Source organism: Macrosteles quadrilineatus, unplaced genomic scaffold, assembly GCF_028750875.1.
Source record: "Macrosteles quadrilineatus isolate MER2022 unplaced genomic scaffold, UCM_ALF_1.0 Scaffold_7__1_contigs__length_78375512, whole genome shotgun sequence".
NCBI lineage: Eukaryota > Metazoa > Arthropoda > Insecta > Hemiptera > Cicadellidae > Macrosteles > Macrosteles quadrilineatus.
Genome location: NW_026542600.1, coordinates 22,686,764 through 22,704,977, shown reverse-complemented (window position 1 = coordinate 22,704,977; position 18,214 = coordinate 22,686,764). Strand labels below are relative to the sequence as shown.

The 18,214-nt window shown below is 35.1% G+C and overlaps 1 protein-coding gene across 1 annotated transcript; it reads right to left on the bottom strand.

Annotated features, from left to right (window-relative positions):
* Positions 1-15,334: 15,334 nt before the first annotated feature.
* LOC128998863 (uncharacterized) lies at positions 15,335-17,950 on the bottom strand. Its single transcript, XM_054425220.1, has one exon. It carries the CDS (start codon positions 17,948-17,950, stop codon positions 15,335-15,337), a length of 2,616 nt encoding a protein of 871 aa, XP_054281195.1.
* Between the last annotated feature and the right edge of the window lie 264 nt (positions 17,951-18,214).

Below are 18,214 nucleotides of genomic sequence, written 5' to 3'. Positions count from 1 at the left end.
GACTATATTTGGAACCTAAGTACATGTTTTATAATAAAACGTAATACAATGTCATAGTGATAATAGGTACACGAAGATGGAATACATATCGATTGGTATACCGTATACCTCAACTAAACGGTCGTACAGGAGAAGATTAAGATGGACAATACACGTTGAAACCCTGCGCTTTAGCCATTACGCGTACAATAAAAGTGAACAAGTCCAAAATAATTATTATACTTCACTCCAAGATGGAGAGATTGTGTGTGTGTCTGTGAATGATGGAAAGATAGTGACAATTTTAATATTCATTATTTATTCTAATGTAGATAAAAAAGCTTCAGTTACAACTAATTTAATTAGATATATTAGTTGACCATGTTATATGATACATGTTACTATTGCTTTGATAGTTCTGTACAGTCAGTTAATACAAAAGTGGAACATAAGCCACGGGCTTTGAAAATGCCTATGGTAAAATATGTATAGTTTGAAACAAAATAATCTTCAACGTAAAAAAATTGGAAACATTAGTACAATGTGGGCACTAATAGAAACATGATATACAGATATGAATACATTTGGCAAATAATTATCTTTTATCGTATGCATATCAAACCCCCTATAGCCCTGCTATGTAAAATCTAAACAAAAATAAGTGTTTATTTATTACAATAAAATAGCTGTATCTTCTTCAAGGAAGGATACATAGAGTAAGTTATATTTATTAGATACCAGATACGTAAATTGAGTAGCCTGAAAGAACCTAGAAAACAGATTTAGATGCTAAAAGAGTAATTTTGTTTTGAGGTGAACCTTTCAACGGAAGAATATTTTAGTATTAAGGAATATTCCACCCACTTATGCCGTAACTGCTTAGCTTTTGCATTGTTCTCGAGTTAGTCACCTTATCAACATATTTACCTCTTACTCAAGCCTACTTCATTCTGGCATGTTTTGCACATAAACTCACAAATAAATCTAGCAATTCGTGATAACAATACCATGGAGAGTTCCACGTTTCTTATCACAGGCTGGAGCCAGGTAATTGAATCAGCTGACTCAGTAGTACGTCATGGCTCTCGATAACAAGCCCAAGGACTCAGTAGGTTATGGAGATTAAATATGTTGTTATAAAAGTAAAAATGTCTTTGTTTAGGACACGTTTAGTGCTGATCAGCCAATGAATAACATAGATTGAAAGATTCTTAAATATCGCTATTTAGAACAGCATTGATTTGTACATATATCTGGACTGATAATATGCTCAAAATCTAAAAAGGCATTTATATAAAATTGAAGAACTATCTTGTAAATGCAAAATTACAATCCAAGCTTTAAATAATGCGTTTTTTATTTGTAATGCATATTCAAATGCGAGCCTTACTTACATTTAGTACATAAAAGTTGAACGAAATATGTATTAATTCGAGGGTGAAAAAAACTGAACCCAAATATTAAAAGTACTGTCAGACACTGTTTAACAAAACTAGCTTGTATAATGGTATACATGTTTTCTTTACTGCATTGCCAATTGGCTGATATGCATTGTTGTATAGTTATCTATGAGGTTTAGTGTTATGATGAATTTGTTGTGAATAAGACTTAAAATGGTGTTTTCACAATCCCAAATAAAGTATGTATTGTAGGTCTTCTCTTTTTTGTTTACTACGGATCCGGTTACGTTCAATTTGTACATGTTGTAGACACTGTTGACTCTTATTTACAATAAATGATTAAAAACATTAAACCTCATATATAACTATACAAGACTACACATCAGCTGATCATCAACGAACTAATGAAATCAGGGATACCAACATAAGCTTAGTTTATCAATTAAACGAGTTTCACAGTACTTGTTATACTTGTTTTACTTGGTAGTTAAAAATCACCATGAACCAGAAGGGGAGTTGAAACAATACTCATTTGACAAATAGTAAAGCCTGATCGTTGTAGCCTTTACATGTCAACTGCCTAACAGAATATTAGAACTAGAAAGTAACGATCTATACAAGTTGAATTAGTTCACTGGCCGAGTTACTTATTTTAACAATTGAATAAGATACACTTAATTATCAGAAGCTGGATACACCTGAATGAGTTCGTGATCCAGCATGATTGGACCATAGGGACGAGTGTTTATGGGGTCACATTGGTTTTCCATTTTCCAACCCTAAAAACAAAACTTTGAAACTTCTTTAAATACATTCTGTAGAGACTGAAACCCAAATATTTCTATACTGAAACACAACTGTACGCTGAGAGGATATGGAGAAAATAAAAAAGTTTGCATGTAAAATATTTGTTTTACTCTTGCGGTGGATAAGAACTGTTTTAGTTTGCATGTTTATAAACATATATTAAACCTAATCGGTATTTTTTTTCTTAACAATGAAAATTTTACTTAAACTGTTTTTCCCTGTAGCTGCAAACATAAGTAACCGATAAACTTTAATGTAATCTAAAAAGGAAATTGTAAATGAAATCGTGAATGTAAAGTGTATGTGTAATCGAAAATTTACATGTACAACTTTATTGTACAACTTCATTTTTTATAATAATTAAATAACCTACAGTGAAAATCTGCGTCTTTTACCAAGTACAGTACAGTATTTATACACTTGACACGTGCTAGTTATTTGATAGGTTAATTATTCACTCAAAATCTATAGGTTGATAGGTAAACAAATTGCTGAATTGTTTACAATTAAAATTTGGTTATTTTTAACGTACAAAAGTTTACAATTTTTTAAAAACTAGACAGTTTATACATAAATATTTTCAATATATTAAATATATCACTACCCGAACTGGACAAGTTCAGTAAACTGATAGGCAGGGGAGACCAATGGTATGTGAAATCGAACCACGGCTATGAATGTATTGTGGGGAAAATCGCAACATTGACAATAGCAGCAATCTCAGTAAGCTCCGATGTAGCTGGGGACAATAAATGTTTTAGTTGAAAATCGAAAACTATGGCAGTACAGATACTCTCTTGTATTTGTAGTGTAACAATCATGTAGTTTCAGGTTAGGTGAATTAAAAAATATATATCTTGAGGATTTTCGTAAAGGGAGAGTTTTGAACACTTAAATGTTTGCCTGAGAAATGTATCATTTCTGCACGGTTACTAGGGTGGTGGACCGAAAATTCAAGATGGACTCGGAAGACGGCATTATTGTATAGACGATCGTATTTCTGAACAAATATATTCATCTGATTAAAAAAGAAAGAATTTTCCAAACTGTGTGATTGGTATCAGAATGAATTGTATTAAAATACCTATGACAGAGAAATCATTACATATATCTTCCACAATGGATTCAAGACAATATTTGTAGTATGAGATAAAAAGATTATTTTAATAATATTTTTGGTACACACTATTTTACTACAGTGCCCAATGTTACCATTATTAATAATGCGTTCAGGATGGATCACCATTTGAATACATCACACGTTTGCCTACTAGTAAAGGTTATCGATGAGTACTATCAATAACTATCTCTCAGAGTTTCTTAATAGTTTTAAATCGTCTGGAGTGTTTTCTCACAAACTGCAACTAAAAGTTTGCGCACATACACAATCGCTGCATAAATTGGATGTTCCAAGACTTTTCAATGGTATCACATTTGTTATAAAAACCCTGAAACATGATAATTTGAATAGGGACAGAATAATTATGACAGGTTGCGCTAAAGAGGAACACCCATAATCCCAATGGATATTCTATTTCATGTGGATTCAGTTTTCCTTGAAACGACCATTAGCATTCCAAAGGCACACTATGCATTTTCTAGGGACAAATCTGCAGAAAGACTGTTTCAGTCCCGGTCAACTTTATGCAATCTGTTCACGAATATCAAGAGGAAAACTATTTGCATATATTCCCCAAAAGAAACAAGTTGTTAATCTTGTGTATAAAAAGAACACAGAGGTCAATATTATTTATATCACCTACCACTTTTGTTGTACGGGCACTAAAACTAGTGTTAAATACAGGAAATGTCAGATACTTTTTGAGTAGTTTAAACAGTGACCCTTGTAGACCATTTTATAACAGTCTGCACAGCTATTCTATTATTGATAAATATGGTTGTTGGTGGCGTACCGTTCTGGATGCGAGAAGATTCTCATTGTGATTCTATGGCCAAAGACGTAAATTCCATTAATAATAAGACAAAAGAAAAGTATTTTTAGAAATATAAATGATGAAAATATAATACAGTAAATATAATTACATGGTTATGAATACAAGTCTGTTCATAATATCTTAGAAATGTATAAACATTTTAATAACTGAATGTGCAATTAGAGAAACGTAAACTTTTACGTAAAATGTCTAGGCTTAATAATGATGGCGATACTTGGCTTAAATATCTTGTAGCCTTGAGAGGATTTCAAAAAAATTTACCAAAAGAAAAAATTGTTTGAGGAAACACACCGTAGTGAAATATTTCCGAGGTAATAGATCCCCATCAACAGTAGTACTATGCATAGTTACCAAGAAATAAGTAACTACTGCATTGCTTAGTTACTCATATGGAATTATAATGGACAAGACACAATGAAATCATAAAGAACCCATTTTTTGTGACTAAGTATCATAAACTAAGGTAGGGATATCAGGTTAGGCTGCACATTTTTAAACTTTATTTTGTTCAAAACATAATTAAAATATTTAATAGTATTTGACTCACTGCCTACAAACATTATGAAATACAAAGTTATGAAAATGATTTACTAATTCTTATATATGTACAACATGAGCACAGAGTGTCCCTTGGATAAAATCAAATGTTTGATTTTATATTACTGTTCCAATTATGCTCAGACCCTTTTCAATCTCTAATTATTTTTAATGAATTAGGGATAGAAGATATGTCATTCCCTTATTCTAAGATTCGTAATAAAATTTAAAATTGAAGACGTTGAAAAAACACAACAAAAATACTGAACATTAACACGACCAAAGTCTCGATGCTTGCATCGTATTAACCGTACACAAAAACCGCCTAAAGCAACAATTTTAACAAAAAATACTGTACATTAAGTGTTTTGGCAACGTGTGTCTTGTGTTAAACTTTAATTATAAATGTAATGTGCTTAACCACCAAGCAATCCGACAGCGCAAAAGTGGGAAAATCTTTTGTTAGAAACTGGTAGTGTTGTAAAAGTACTTTAGGAGATACAACGAGGAAAGCTGTATAATTGTTAATAGGTTATGTTTTATGGTTTAAGCAACATTATTCAATCAAACAACTGGTCAACAATAAGCTACTATACTGCAACGCAGCAAACAAATCAGATAATAACCCAATACAATAATCTTTATAAGAAATAAATATATTTACAGTCAGGACCACGAAAGTTTGCAGTTGGCGGCAGCCAATCACAAGACAAGGCTAGTGTGACGTTGCTATATCGCCCGTTGACGACACTAATTAAAATACAAAACAATATTTTAAAATCTGCTAGTATTATTAGATTTGGCAACACCACACTGACCTCATTGGCTCTTTAGAAATCACGTGGTAAATAGGCCTACAAACTACAAACTTTCGTGGTCCCGACTATAGTTAGTTTTCAATATGCCTTAATTTAGTTTCTACATTAGGCAGTTGAAATTTTCTCAGGACATTTAAGAACCCTATTTTATAAATTATGTAAAGTTTTTATATTGTTGTTTGATAAATAAACAAGTATTGCAAAACCAAAAATTATAAGCCTCATTGTAAGACACTGTACGAGTATATTTTACAAACTTTAGCGAAGACATCAAATAAGACAGTTTGATATTGAATGACGCCATTTTTTAAGGCTGTAAAATATTACAAATGCTCAAAGACAAAGGGAGTCCATATTCTCTGCAAATGCTCGATATTAGTTTAAGAGAACTCAGCTATTCAGAATCATAACTGGGTTTAATTAAAAGTGATAAATGATTATCCAGCTGAAAGATATTGGAGTAATAATAATTTCTGCTCTTAGGGCTGTATTGCAGTTTTCAATTATGTTTAATGTTAAGTATTTAAATATCGATTCGTTTTTCACTCTCCTCCTCTCTTTTACTTATTTATTTGACAAATGTTATACTGTAGGTACTCTTGTAAGTGAGTATTGGCAGTATATAATTTATGAGACAACAGATAACTGTGTGTTTGAATTTTCATATGCTCAAATACACAAGAAACTGCAATGTGTATTAATGCTTATTGTATGGATGGTATAATCGGTTAAATTAATTTTGAGTTTTCAAGCAATGAAACCAGGAAGGGTTTTCATACCCTTTTATTATAGTTAGCATCATGGTTATGACTATTTTCTGATCGTACTATTATGCTTTGTCCAGTAAAAATGTGAATAAACCATGCCACTCAACGTTTCTCTACTGACTCCAGACCTCCAACCAAAAATTTAAATTTAGTCAATTAAGAACCTCTTTCACACAGTTGTAGAACTGTAGAACCGTATGTGAGGTAGTAGCTGATTCCACTCACACTATTTGTTTTGGAACTTCCAGTGAACCTCAGAGCGGTTGCTCACTATCATCAACCAAGGCTGCCCTTGTAGCCCTGAATTAGGTACAAAATATCAATAGTGCATCAAAAGGTTCAGTGTGCGACAAACAAACCTTTTCTTCTGGAGCTCTTGTACGAGGAATTTCAGCCAGACTTCTTTGTTGCAACTGAGCATCATTTCAAGCTTGTAAACATTCTGTATGTTAATATCAAACACATTTTAAGATATTTCTGAGCTGCTTAAGCTCAAGGCATAATCAATTTGTATAGTTGCTGGTGACTTCAATATCAATGTATTAAATTTATCTCTTCCTAATCTCTTCTATGAGGGATGGACTAAACAGCTGAGAGACTTTTTAGGATATTTTGGTCTGCTTTGGCTCATAAACTCACCGACAATTGTAACTGCGCCATTGACAATGTAATCTCAAGATGTGAACATCTAATGACATCAGTTGTCACTACAGCCATCTCAGACCATGATCCACAGCAGCACATATACATCCATGACTGCTCTCCTGCAACTAATCCTTCCTCTGTTTATGAGGGATGGATTGGCAGCTCCTCGACAATTAAATCCTTAAAAGCCTGCCTGTTTAAAAATAAGCAATGGAACCATTAATCATAAAGCAAATGACTTAATGTTTTCAAGATTTCGTGCATAGCTTTAGATATTACCTTGACACGAACTGTTCTAGAAGAACAAAAATAAATCTCAAAATATCTGTTGAATGACCAAAGGTATGTTAGTATCTAGAGAAATGCTGAAGTAACGTTATATGACAGCTAAAGAAACAAGAGACGAAAAATTTCAAAATACATATTTTAAAATAGCAAAAGGACAGAAATCTAATAACTTACTTACTTCCATGGTCATCTATACCTCTGGTGATATTTAGCCGCACCAACAATTCCTCTCCATTTTGACCTGTCCTCTGTATCCTATTCTGTGGCTCCAACTCTCTGCATGTCTGACTTGACCTGGTCCCACCATTCTCTGTTTCGGTCTCCCACGAGCCCGCCCTCCCCAAGGGTTATTTCTACTGATTATCTTCAGTTGAGATTCTTCTTCCTTTCTCATATTAGTCTTCTACACTTAATCACACTCACATTATTTGCACTGTTATACAGGTCTCTAATTTCCCTATGTTTCCCTCCTCAAATCTCCTTGGCCTTACGTGGACCCATATTTCTTCCTAAAGTCTTTGTTTTCAAAGAAAATTAGGGTCTTTACTCTTTCTTGTTTAATATCTATGTTCCCGATCCATAAAGTAAACCCTGAATAACTATTTATTTAAACAACGTTTTTTTTTGACAGTGATTTGGATGAGAATAAACTATTGCATGCGTATAAACATCTGTTTGTTGAATCATAATTTCTTCTTAATTGTTATTGAGTACTGTTACTCCGAGTTATTTAAATTCTTGCATTTGTTTAATTTCATGACCATTGACTAGGAGAGGGCCATGTGTGTAGTTCTGGTCTCTTGGGAATCGTTTGACTTAAACTTTTCTGCATCTCTTATGAAGACACCGGTCAGAGTAGTTAGGTCCTCTAGCTTTTCTGGCATTATATCTACGTCATCTGCAAATTCGAACACATTCAGTTTGTCTCCAACTTTGACCCGCAGGTTCATTTCTACTGTCTTATCCAGTGTCTCCACTTTTATTCAATGGTCAAATTGAATAAAAAAGGGAAAAGGCCATCCCCCTGTCTGACTCCTGATTTTACTGTGAAGATTTCACTGTTTTAGTAATTTATTCTCCCAGATATACTTGACACAGTTTCCCTCATTTTTGACAGGTTCGTCAGTTTTCTGGGGTTTCATATTTTTCTAAGTGCAACCGTACTCTTTCTCTATTAATGCATCATAAGCTTTTTGATAGACGGTGAAGATGGCATAAAGCTCTTTTTATATTTCCAGTATTTGGCTACTATTTCTTTCAGTAGTAAAAATATCTGGTTTGTGATGGACAGACCTCTAATGAAGCCTACCTGGTGTTCTTCAATTGAGTAGCCCTCGAGTCAATTGTAATTGTAGTTAGCACTTTGCAAGGAATGCTTATAAATGAGATGCCTCTGTAGTTAACACATACTGTACTTCTTCTCCTTTCTACTGTATGGGGACGATTTCAGTTGCCTCTTGCCATTCAGTTGGTATTTCTTCCCTTTACCATACTTTAAGTATCAATTTCTACAGTTTCTCAATTACTATATTTCCTCCTTTGTTTAGTATCTCTGCTGTTATTTGATCTTTTCCTAAGGCCTTGTTATTTTTTAGTGTCTTGTCTGCGTTTTTCTCTTTTTCTTTGGTTGGTGGTTCTAGGTCAGGTTGGACGAGGTAGTAGCTACCTTCAATGTTTTGGTCCACTGTTTCTTCTCCTCTGTTGTTCAGTGGATCATTAAAATATTCTTTTCACCTTACAGGGACTTTTTGGTGTTCTTCAATTAACTTGCCATCTTTACTCTTCACTCCATAGTTGAAAGTTGAATTTTTCGAAGAATCTAATTTTCCTAAAGAAGTCTCTTGAGTATTTTGCCAAGCTATCGTTTTTAGCTTTATACAGCAAGCTATGTATATGAAGCAGTTTTTTCCTCCTAAATAACTTTTTGAAATTCCAATTTGGCTTTTTGTAGCTTTCCCTGTGTTCTGTGTTATTACTGTTCATCCAGGCCTAGCATTAGTTCACATTCATGGTCAAACCATGGCTTTTTCTTCTTCTTCTTTCTGCCACATAAATCCTCTGCCGAGTCTAAAACTGCTGCCTCAAAATGGTCCCAGTTAGTGTCTATATTTTAATTTTCACCCATATTTACCAAAAGTTGAAATCTGTTCTCATCTTCAAGTTTAAAATTTTTTACTGAAAACTAAAAGCAAAGAAATCATGTGACATTGCAAATTAATGGGAAAGTAGTGATAACATTTCAAAACCAGCAGGGGATGTGATAGACAGTAAAACAGGCGAGACAACTAAAAACCTGTTCATAGAATAATTAACAGTGGCTTAACCACAGAACTTTGAACTTTTCCTCGCAACAGAGGAGGAAGTTGCAGCTGTCATAAAACAACTTCTGTCTAGGGGAGTAACGCATATTGATGTCCTGTCTGTGTGGCTCCTCAAGAAACTGTCCGAGCTAATTTTACGCACATTGACGGACGCAGTCAATGCTTCAATCAAGAGTGGGCGTTTCTCTGAATAACTGAAAAGGGCAAAAGTTATTCCAATCTTCAAAAAAGGGAACCCCTCGAAGCCAGCAACTACCGTCCCATACCTGATTAGTTCTATCATGCATGTTTTCATCAAAATATTAGGAAAGCTGTTCTTGAATTAATTGTTAGAATTGTTTAATCATCACAATATTTTTTATTCGATCAATTCGATTTCAGGAGGGAAATGTGCCGTGGATAAAATGTATAACCTTGCCAGTAAAGTAATTGAGAATCTGCAAGCAACTCCTGACACCCATCGTCGCTGTAGATCTTACCAAAGCTTTTGACTGCGTCGACCACGGTATACTCTTGTCAAAATTAAAACATTACGGCGTCCGAAATGTTCCCTTGCATTGGATAATCTATTGTCTTTTAAACTGCACGCAATAGGAGTAGGTCTCCAATCATCTGTCAAACTCAGCTTTGTTATTGTATGGTGTCCAGCAGGGATCCATTCTCGGCCCAGTTTTATTTTTGATTCACGTTAACAATCTGCCACAATTATCTGGATCTAGCTAATTGGTTCAGGATGCTGATGATATGACTCTCTGTTGCAGTGCAAACAATCTCCCACATCTAGAAATTAAAACTTTTGTAGATTCAAATGAATGTGTTAAATTTTTTGATGACATAAATAAAAAAAAAAACAATTTATCCATTTTTACAGCATGGTGAACTAAGTGTGAGGTAATTATGCATAATGAAGTGACAATGTGAACCTATAGTAGTTTATACATCACCAACAAATAGATTTCTTCCTGAAGATAACGGTGAAAAAATGTCTCTGCTGGGACAAAAATTACCTTAACTACGATAATTTAGATTTAACGGTTGGTATTTAGAAACGTTAATATTTACTTTAATACTTTCTGACTAAAACCATAGACTAACCAACACAAGTAGATTTCTCATCCCATTGTAAATTTTGAAGCTAGTTCATGTCCGGTGACACTGGGCGTTAGTGTCGACAACATTTTGTTTCTATTATTTTTGGGTTAATTTTATTATATGTGCTATGTTGTTTAGTTATATGTATAACTAGGGTATGAGTTATTGTTAATGATTATATCGTTTATTTGGTTAAACGAGGTTTTAAATTACTGAAATAACAAATTGTAAACAAAACACGACCTCTACAGTGCACCGGACAGAACTAACAATAAAATTGGCTTCAGTTGTTCCATAAGGATGAGGAATCTACTAGGGAGTATGTTTTATCCTAATGCTAAAACTCACTAAAATACTATAGCCTAATTTCTTATTTCTGATTGATAGTATGTCATTTTATAGTAAATATTATACTCACTACCCACATACTTTGATAGTTCGTTGTTAATTTCACAAATTGTTTTATAAAATTACGATTCATTTTTATGAGTCCAGACCAGACATATCCTATATATAATACAAGTAAAGTTTGAATAATTGTTACTTCAATCTGGGAATCGGCTCTAACAAAAACGTTTATATTTACGGAATAACTAAGTTCTGTGTCAAAAATAAGTTCTAGACCAGCGGTATAGCCAGGAAAAATCTATTTTCGCAATAATATGAGTACAAACTTTTAACATGGGCCTGATGAGAAAACATTCCGCCATTATTGTCATTTTATTTACATTTTAAGACATAACGTGACGTTCTGTACCCACGGGCACCTCAGCTTGCGCATGCGCAGATAGCTCTTGGAAGCACTTTCCGAGGTAAACTGTTGTACTTCTGATGTGTATTAGCTTCTGACTCTGACATACAATTTTGTCAACTTGTGACAGAGAGATAGAGAACGACTCGACTTTGCTCCAGTTCATTAAATCGTTTGATGTATAAGAATTTGTATTATATTATAAAACTAGAAAGAGTAATGAGTTTCTAATCCATGAAAAAACTATTCTTATATTAGCCTCAGCCTCAGCTTTATTACTGTTTATTTAATAATTTGCCAATATAAACGAGCGATATATCTTATTTTTGATATTTTTACTGGTTTTAATAATAGTTGTCATCACTAAATTACTCTTTTCGTTGGTTGTCGTGTCGTGTCGTTGTCAATAATGTCGTCTGATTCTGACTGATGTTACACTGAATCGGTCATAGGGAAAATAATTAATTGTAACCTAACTTACTACTAGCACTAACTAAGAGTGTTGCAATTAGCAGTGTGGAATGATTGCACTGGATAATTTAGCTATCTATTTCAGAAAAATAAAATTTAAAATAGATCAAACACTAGGATTTGTTCTAAGGTTTAAGCCTTGTTGTGTTGAGATGGATCCTTTCAGGTTATCCTAACCTGAACAACTGGGTTAGTTAGTAACTTAGCTTGACTTGGTTGTTCATCCATGTTTTGTTTATTCACACTAATCAATGGCTACTATATTAAAAATGCCTTATTCTTATGTTTTGAAACCAATATCCATAGGCCTTAAGCCCTAATTTTTGTTTTAAGTACTGGCACTGGGTACATCATTAGGTAACTCGGTAAGGTTGTTTTTTACTTTTTATAAATGGATAATTTCATTAATCACTAATACCCTATATCTAGGTGTGTTCAGTACATAATGAAACTCTAAAAAAAGTACTAATCCTAACCCAAATAAAATATAGGTAGCTTTAGGCCTACAGAGGATGAGTGTTTATATTACTTCTCTGTGGTGTAAGTTATGCCTTAAGCTGGCTATAAGTTTAGGACTAGATATTAAATAAACTCCCAATTAACTTATAGTCCTATCCTATTATTTGTCAGTGTCAATAAAATAGTGCAATTAGGCCTATATCGAGGACAGCCAAACTTGGATATACAACCATGTTTATACCTAAGTTTCCTTTTTGGTACTCACCAACATGGATCAACCCGGGAAACGTTTACCCCTTAGTCGAGTTAGACCTAGTCTATGTGGCTTATCTAAAAAGAATTACTTAAATAGGTTATACGTTTTCAAACTGAGCTAAGTTTGGCAAATTGATATGATATAACATATCCCAAGTTAAAGCATGCGTCGCCTGTCATAAAATGTTGCAAACCGGCAAATGTCACCAGCTCGAAATTTCTCTGGAGAGTGAAGGCTATCTATTGTATTTTAAGCATTATAGCCTATGTTATCTGTACCCAAGACTGTGATGATTTTGAAAAGTGTGTAGGGATTTTTCTCCTAAACTGCCTAAAAAGTTTAAGTGCCTAATATGTTTGTGTTGCAGCGTGTCGTGTGTCGACACATGTTACAAAACGACAAACGTCAAAACTTGAATTTGCTCTGGAAGCTATCTATGCATTATAGCCTATATTATCTGTAGGCATAAACAAGAGTGTGATGACTTTAAGTGTCAAGGGTTTTTCTCCTAAACTAGGCTAGGCTAACTACATTTTTGTGTGAATAGGCCTAAGTAATACAACTAAACCAAGCCAAAACAAAAACTAAATATCCAGGAAATATTTGTCAATGGAAACCCCAATCAAGGGCTGCAAAAGATTCTTCAAGGTTAAAACTACTCATTATCCAATCCTAAAGTGTCTTTTGTATAGATAAAACTCGCCTTTGGCTCGCTGCCCCCTTTTTTGGTTGGGGGTAAATACAAATGTGCCATGGCGCAAGACTTACAATTGAGCCAAATTTCAGATCTTTAGCTAATCTAGAAGTGAGTAAAATTGATTTAGACCGATGCACCTGTTGGAATAACATTGGGGGGGGATTCTATATTTCGTGGGGGGGGAGTTATATTTGTAAAATGTCACTTTTCGATAAGGGCGCAAGATCTACAATCATGCCAAATTTCAGATATCCAGTTAATCTAGAAAAGGGTAAAAGTTATTTAGACTTATGCACCTGTAAGAATAACATAGGGGGGGGGAGGATTTAATTTTTTTTTGGGGGGGGGGTTGTAAATACGATACGGGGTGATTTGATGTCAATCAATATTTTCATTAATTATGCCATACACCATAACGGTGTTGTTATTAGGACAATTTGTTCTATGAAAGCATGTAACATATGGTATTTTAAATTAAAGCTTAAATTTATTATTATTTATTCTTTACTGTTTAGTTTCCCGAGCGGAGCTCGGTCCCCAGGTACTAAATTAATTAACTATAAAATGAGGGAACTGTCATAAGGAGTACAATACGCTCTGTTTGGATCTTCTTCTCACTTCAGCAAGAACTAGTGACATAGTTCACTATAATAATGATATTGTACAGTATTAGAGAAGTCTTTGCTAAAAACTAATATGCTATAAAGTGACAGTGTTCTAATCCAACCCTACCAAGTCTAACTTGTACAACAGTTAACAATTCTGTTTTACAAGGCGAAAAGATATGTGAGAAAGGTAGGCCGGATTTTACGTGGATTCGTAATTGTAGTAAGTCCTCCTAAATAGGAACTGATTAGTTAACAATAATCAATGCTCCAGTTGAACTTATAAATGCCTTTACTGCTTTTGTTCGTATTGTCTTAGGCTTCTTATTTTCTTAGATGGTCCATCAATCCTTATTTTGTACTTTGTTTACACTTTACAGTAATGGTGACAAAGACAAGAATTGCAACAAAATCCTGTAACAAAATTCAAATGAATCTAGTTCATTTAGATTTTGCCTCCGAAGAGAAATATTTGTACCATTGTTTTCAGGTAAAAATCTAGTTTTCGATGATATATAAATTGCCATAGGTTCCCACGGTGACCTCATTATGCATAATTTCCAAGTGCACCAAAACAACGCGGTTATGTAACTGGGGGGTAAACTTCGATATGGTGGACTGTATAAAAAATGAGGGATGTGAGATATATTATGTTAAGATCAGCTTTAGAGACACACTGTGAGCACAAAATAATAAACTTTTAAATAGGAAGAAATGTGATTTGGTACCTTCCTTTTTACTGAAGTGATGTCTAGTAGACCGTTGACGCACTTGATGTTTGCTGGCCAGCTTTCGCGTACGCGACCGGTAGTTGCACCAAGAACAGTTTGAATACAGTTTTTAACTATTCAGTTCACTTTTTTGTTAGGTGTGTCACAAATAAATACATAAGATAAACATACGATAATATATAAGTTCAATTTATATGCCACAAATAGAGTAGGGGAATATTATAATAAAAAACTAGGGAAAATGGCGAGAACATGATGCCGGGTTGAAGAGTACATGAGGAATGGGGGAAATTGCCAGACATCACGTGACAGGGCAAGGGTCAGAACAAAATATGAATGAAGTCTGGGTTCACCTAGGTTGCGTAGATGCTTGAATACGGAACATGCCGCCCGCCTTGAACCATACATGGTTCAACAGATTCATAAATTGATTCATTGACTCATAAATGGGCACAAGTAATACAATGTAGATATATATACACAATAGATAATGATGACACACCTAATTATAAGATATGATATATATGATAATTATAAATATAAATAAACATGAAATAGGACATTGAATAGAAATATTTTGTGATTAGGGGAGCGGGTACACCTTGGTAGCAGGGCGACAGAAGATTCCTCTCGAAGTCTTGATGGAGACAACTCGGACGATGCCATCTGCTCCAGGTGATGTCTTCACAATGCGACCAAGAGGCCAGAGAAGTGGTGGTGTTTTTGGGTCATGGATAATGACTAAATCGCCTACTTCAAGATTCTTGTTTGGCTTCATCCACTTTTTTCTTTGTTGAAGCTGGTGCAAATACTCTTGGTGCCACCTTCTCCAGAAGCGTTGATGTAGAGCCTGAACTGTTTGCCAACTGAACTGTTTGCTTTAGTCGATTGTCAGGAATATCGGATACATTTACTTCAGGTACTGCAACAAGAGATGTCCCGATGAGAAAATGACCTGGGGTGAGTGCTGTGATGTCAGATGGATCTGCTGTTAGTGGACGAGAGTTCAATACTGCTTCCACCTGCGTGACAAGAGTTATCAGCTCCATTAGTGTTAGAATTTGATCTCCAATTACTCTCTTGAGATGGTACTTTGAGCTCTTTATGGCACTCTCCCAAAGGCCTCCTTGGTGAGGCGCGGCTGGTGGTTGGAAATGAAAATTAATTGAATGATCGAGGGCGAAGTTAGTGAGAGCATCTTGAGTATTCCTTTCATCAATGAAATTCTGGAAGGTCTTATTCAGTTGCTTGGAGGCACCGACATAGTTCGTTCCACAATCAGAGTATAGGTGAGCACAAAGTCCACGACGAGAAACAAATCTTTTAAGAGCAGCAATGAATGAGTCCACTGAGAGATCAGTTACAACTTCCAAGTGCACCGCTTTTGTGGTAAAGCAAACAAATAGGCAGAGGTATGACTTAAGCTTTTGAGAATTCCTAGTGGTGTGTACTTTCACTTCAAAGTGACCGCTATAATCCATGCCAGTATGATAGAATGGTCTTACAGGCCGTAGTCGAGTTTCGGGTAAGTCTCCCATAAGTGGAGGTTGATTTGTAGGTTTCAACTTAAAACATCTTTGACATTTAAAGATTACAGATCTGATTACACTACGAGCAGATAATATCCATACTTCTTGAGTGAGGATCGATTGCAGCAACTGAGGGCCTGCGTGTAAATATTTGAGATGATAGTGCATGACCAACAGTTTTACAACATTATGAGATTTAGGTAACAGGATTGGGTATTTGGCATCTTGAGTAAGGTTTGAATGTTTCAACCTACCGCCTACTCTTACCAAACCGTTATCGTCAATGTAAGGTGATAACCGAGCCAGTCTTAAGCTGCACTGAGTGCCCTTTTTCAGAGCTGTGATGTCATCCTTGAAAGATGAAATTTGAATGAGTTTGAAGAGATTCATTTTAGCAGAAGAGATCTCTTTATAACTAAGTTGTCCAGCTAGTCGGGCGTTCCCACGAAGATAATGGATGAATCGTAGAACATAAGCAGTGACATTTACAAGTTTTCTAAAGCATGAGAATTTTTCAAGTAAATCAAATCTGTCATTTTCTAACTTTTCAACGTTAACTAGGACATTCAAGGGATTTGGTTTGACTTCAAGAGTGTCTTGATCAGTGATTAAACTGAATTCGGGCTTTGGCCAAAGATCTGATGACAAGTATAACCATTCAGGTCCCTTCCACCACAATTGGTGGCTTAAGAGTTGAGATGGGGAGAGTCCTCGGGTTGCACAATCTGCTGGGTTGTCGAGGGACTTGACGTAATGCCATGATTCAGGAGAGATTAATTCTTGTAGTTCTGAGACACGGTTGGCCACATAGACTTTTAAGCGATAGGGGTGAGTGCGTATCCATGTAAGAACAATGGTAGAGTCACACCAAGCATACATCGAGTCAATCTTAATGTGGGACGAAAGAAGATTTGAACAGTATTGCAGGAGCTTTCCAAGTAGGTGAGCACCGCACAGTTCGAGACGAGGCAGAGATACTCTTTTTAGTGGGGCGACTTTAGATTTGGCCATTATCAGATTAATTTTAACATCATTCGATAAGTTGATCACACGGAGGTAGACTACTGCAGCATATCCTTTCTCCGAAGCATCGCTGAAACCATGAAGTTCTGCAAGCTTATGAGTTGAGGTAAAGATGTAACGTGGGATCCTTAGGTTTTGGATCACGGGTAGTTCTTCTAAAAAGGAAATCCATTTTGTTCTTATCTCATCTTGAATTGGATCATCCCATTTTAGACCTGTGGTCCAAAGATATTGAATGAGTGTTTTAGCCCAAAATATTACAGGTGTGAGAAATCCTGGGAGATCATAGAGTTTAGCGATTGTTGAGAGAATCATTCTCTTGGTTAGCAAGTGGCCTACTTCAACATTCTTTACTTTGTATGAGAGCATGTCTGTCTCTGGGGTCCATCTTAAACCCAATACACTGTAGAAGGCCTCACTACCATCAGTCAACTCCACTGGTGATTCTTTGTGTTCGACTGGAATCTGATCCAAGAGTTGGGGTGCATTACTGATCCACTTACGGAGTTCAAAACCGCCTTTAGACAGCAATGTTTTCAGTTCATTTTGAGCTGACATAGCTTTATCGAGATCTTCAGCTCCAGCTATAATATCATCATAGAAGATAGACTTGGTCAAGATATCAGAAGCTTGTGGGTATGGTTGACCTTCGTCCAAAACTAGCTGGTGCAAGGTTTTGATTGCAATAAAAGGGGAACAATTAAGCCCATATGTAACTGTATTGAGTTTGTACGTTTGGAGTGGATCATCTGGACTAGCACGCCAGTATATCATTTGATAACTTTTGTCCTTATCAGAAACCAAGATCTGACGATACATTTGACGTATGTCACAGGTGAATACAATTTTATGACATCTAAAATACAATAAAACATCACTGATATGCGTAGATGCTTGAATACGGAACAGTAACTGTTGAGGTTGTAACGGTCATGATTGACTCATTTATTAAACAAGTTCATTCTTTTAAATTTATTTTCATCACCGTTGACCAAGGGCTCAATTACAGTAACCACATTGACAACGTCTGTATGAAGGCATCTGCAGGCTGTTTTGCCTGAGGAGTACAGACAACATTTTGTC

Coding starts and splice junctions, on each gene's coding strand:
- LOC128998863 (XM_054425220.1), bottom strand. CDS start 17,950: ATGTATCGTCAGATCTTGGTTTCTGATAAGGACAAAAGTTATCAAATG.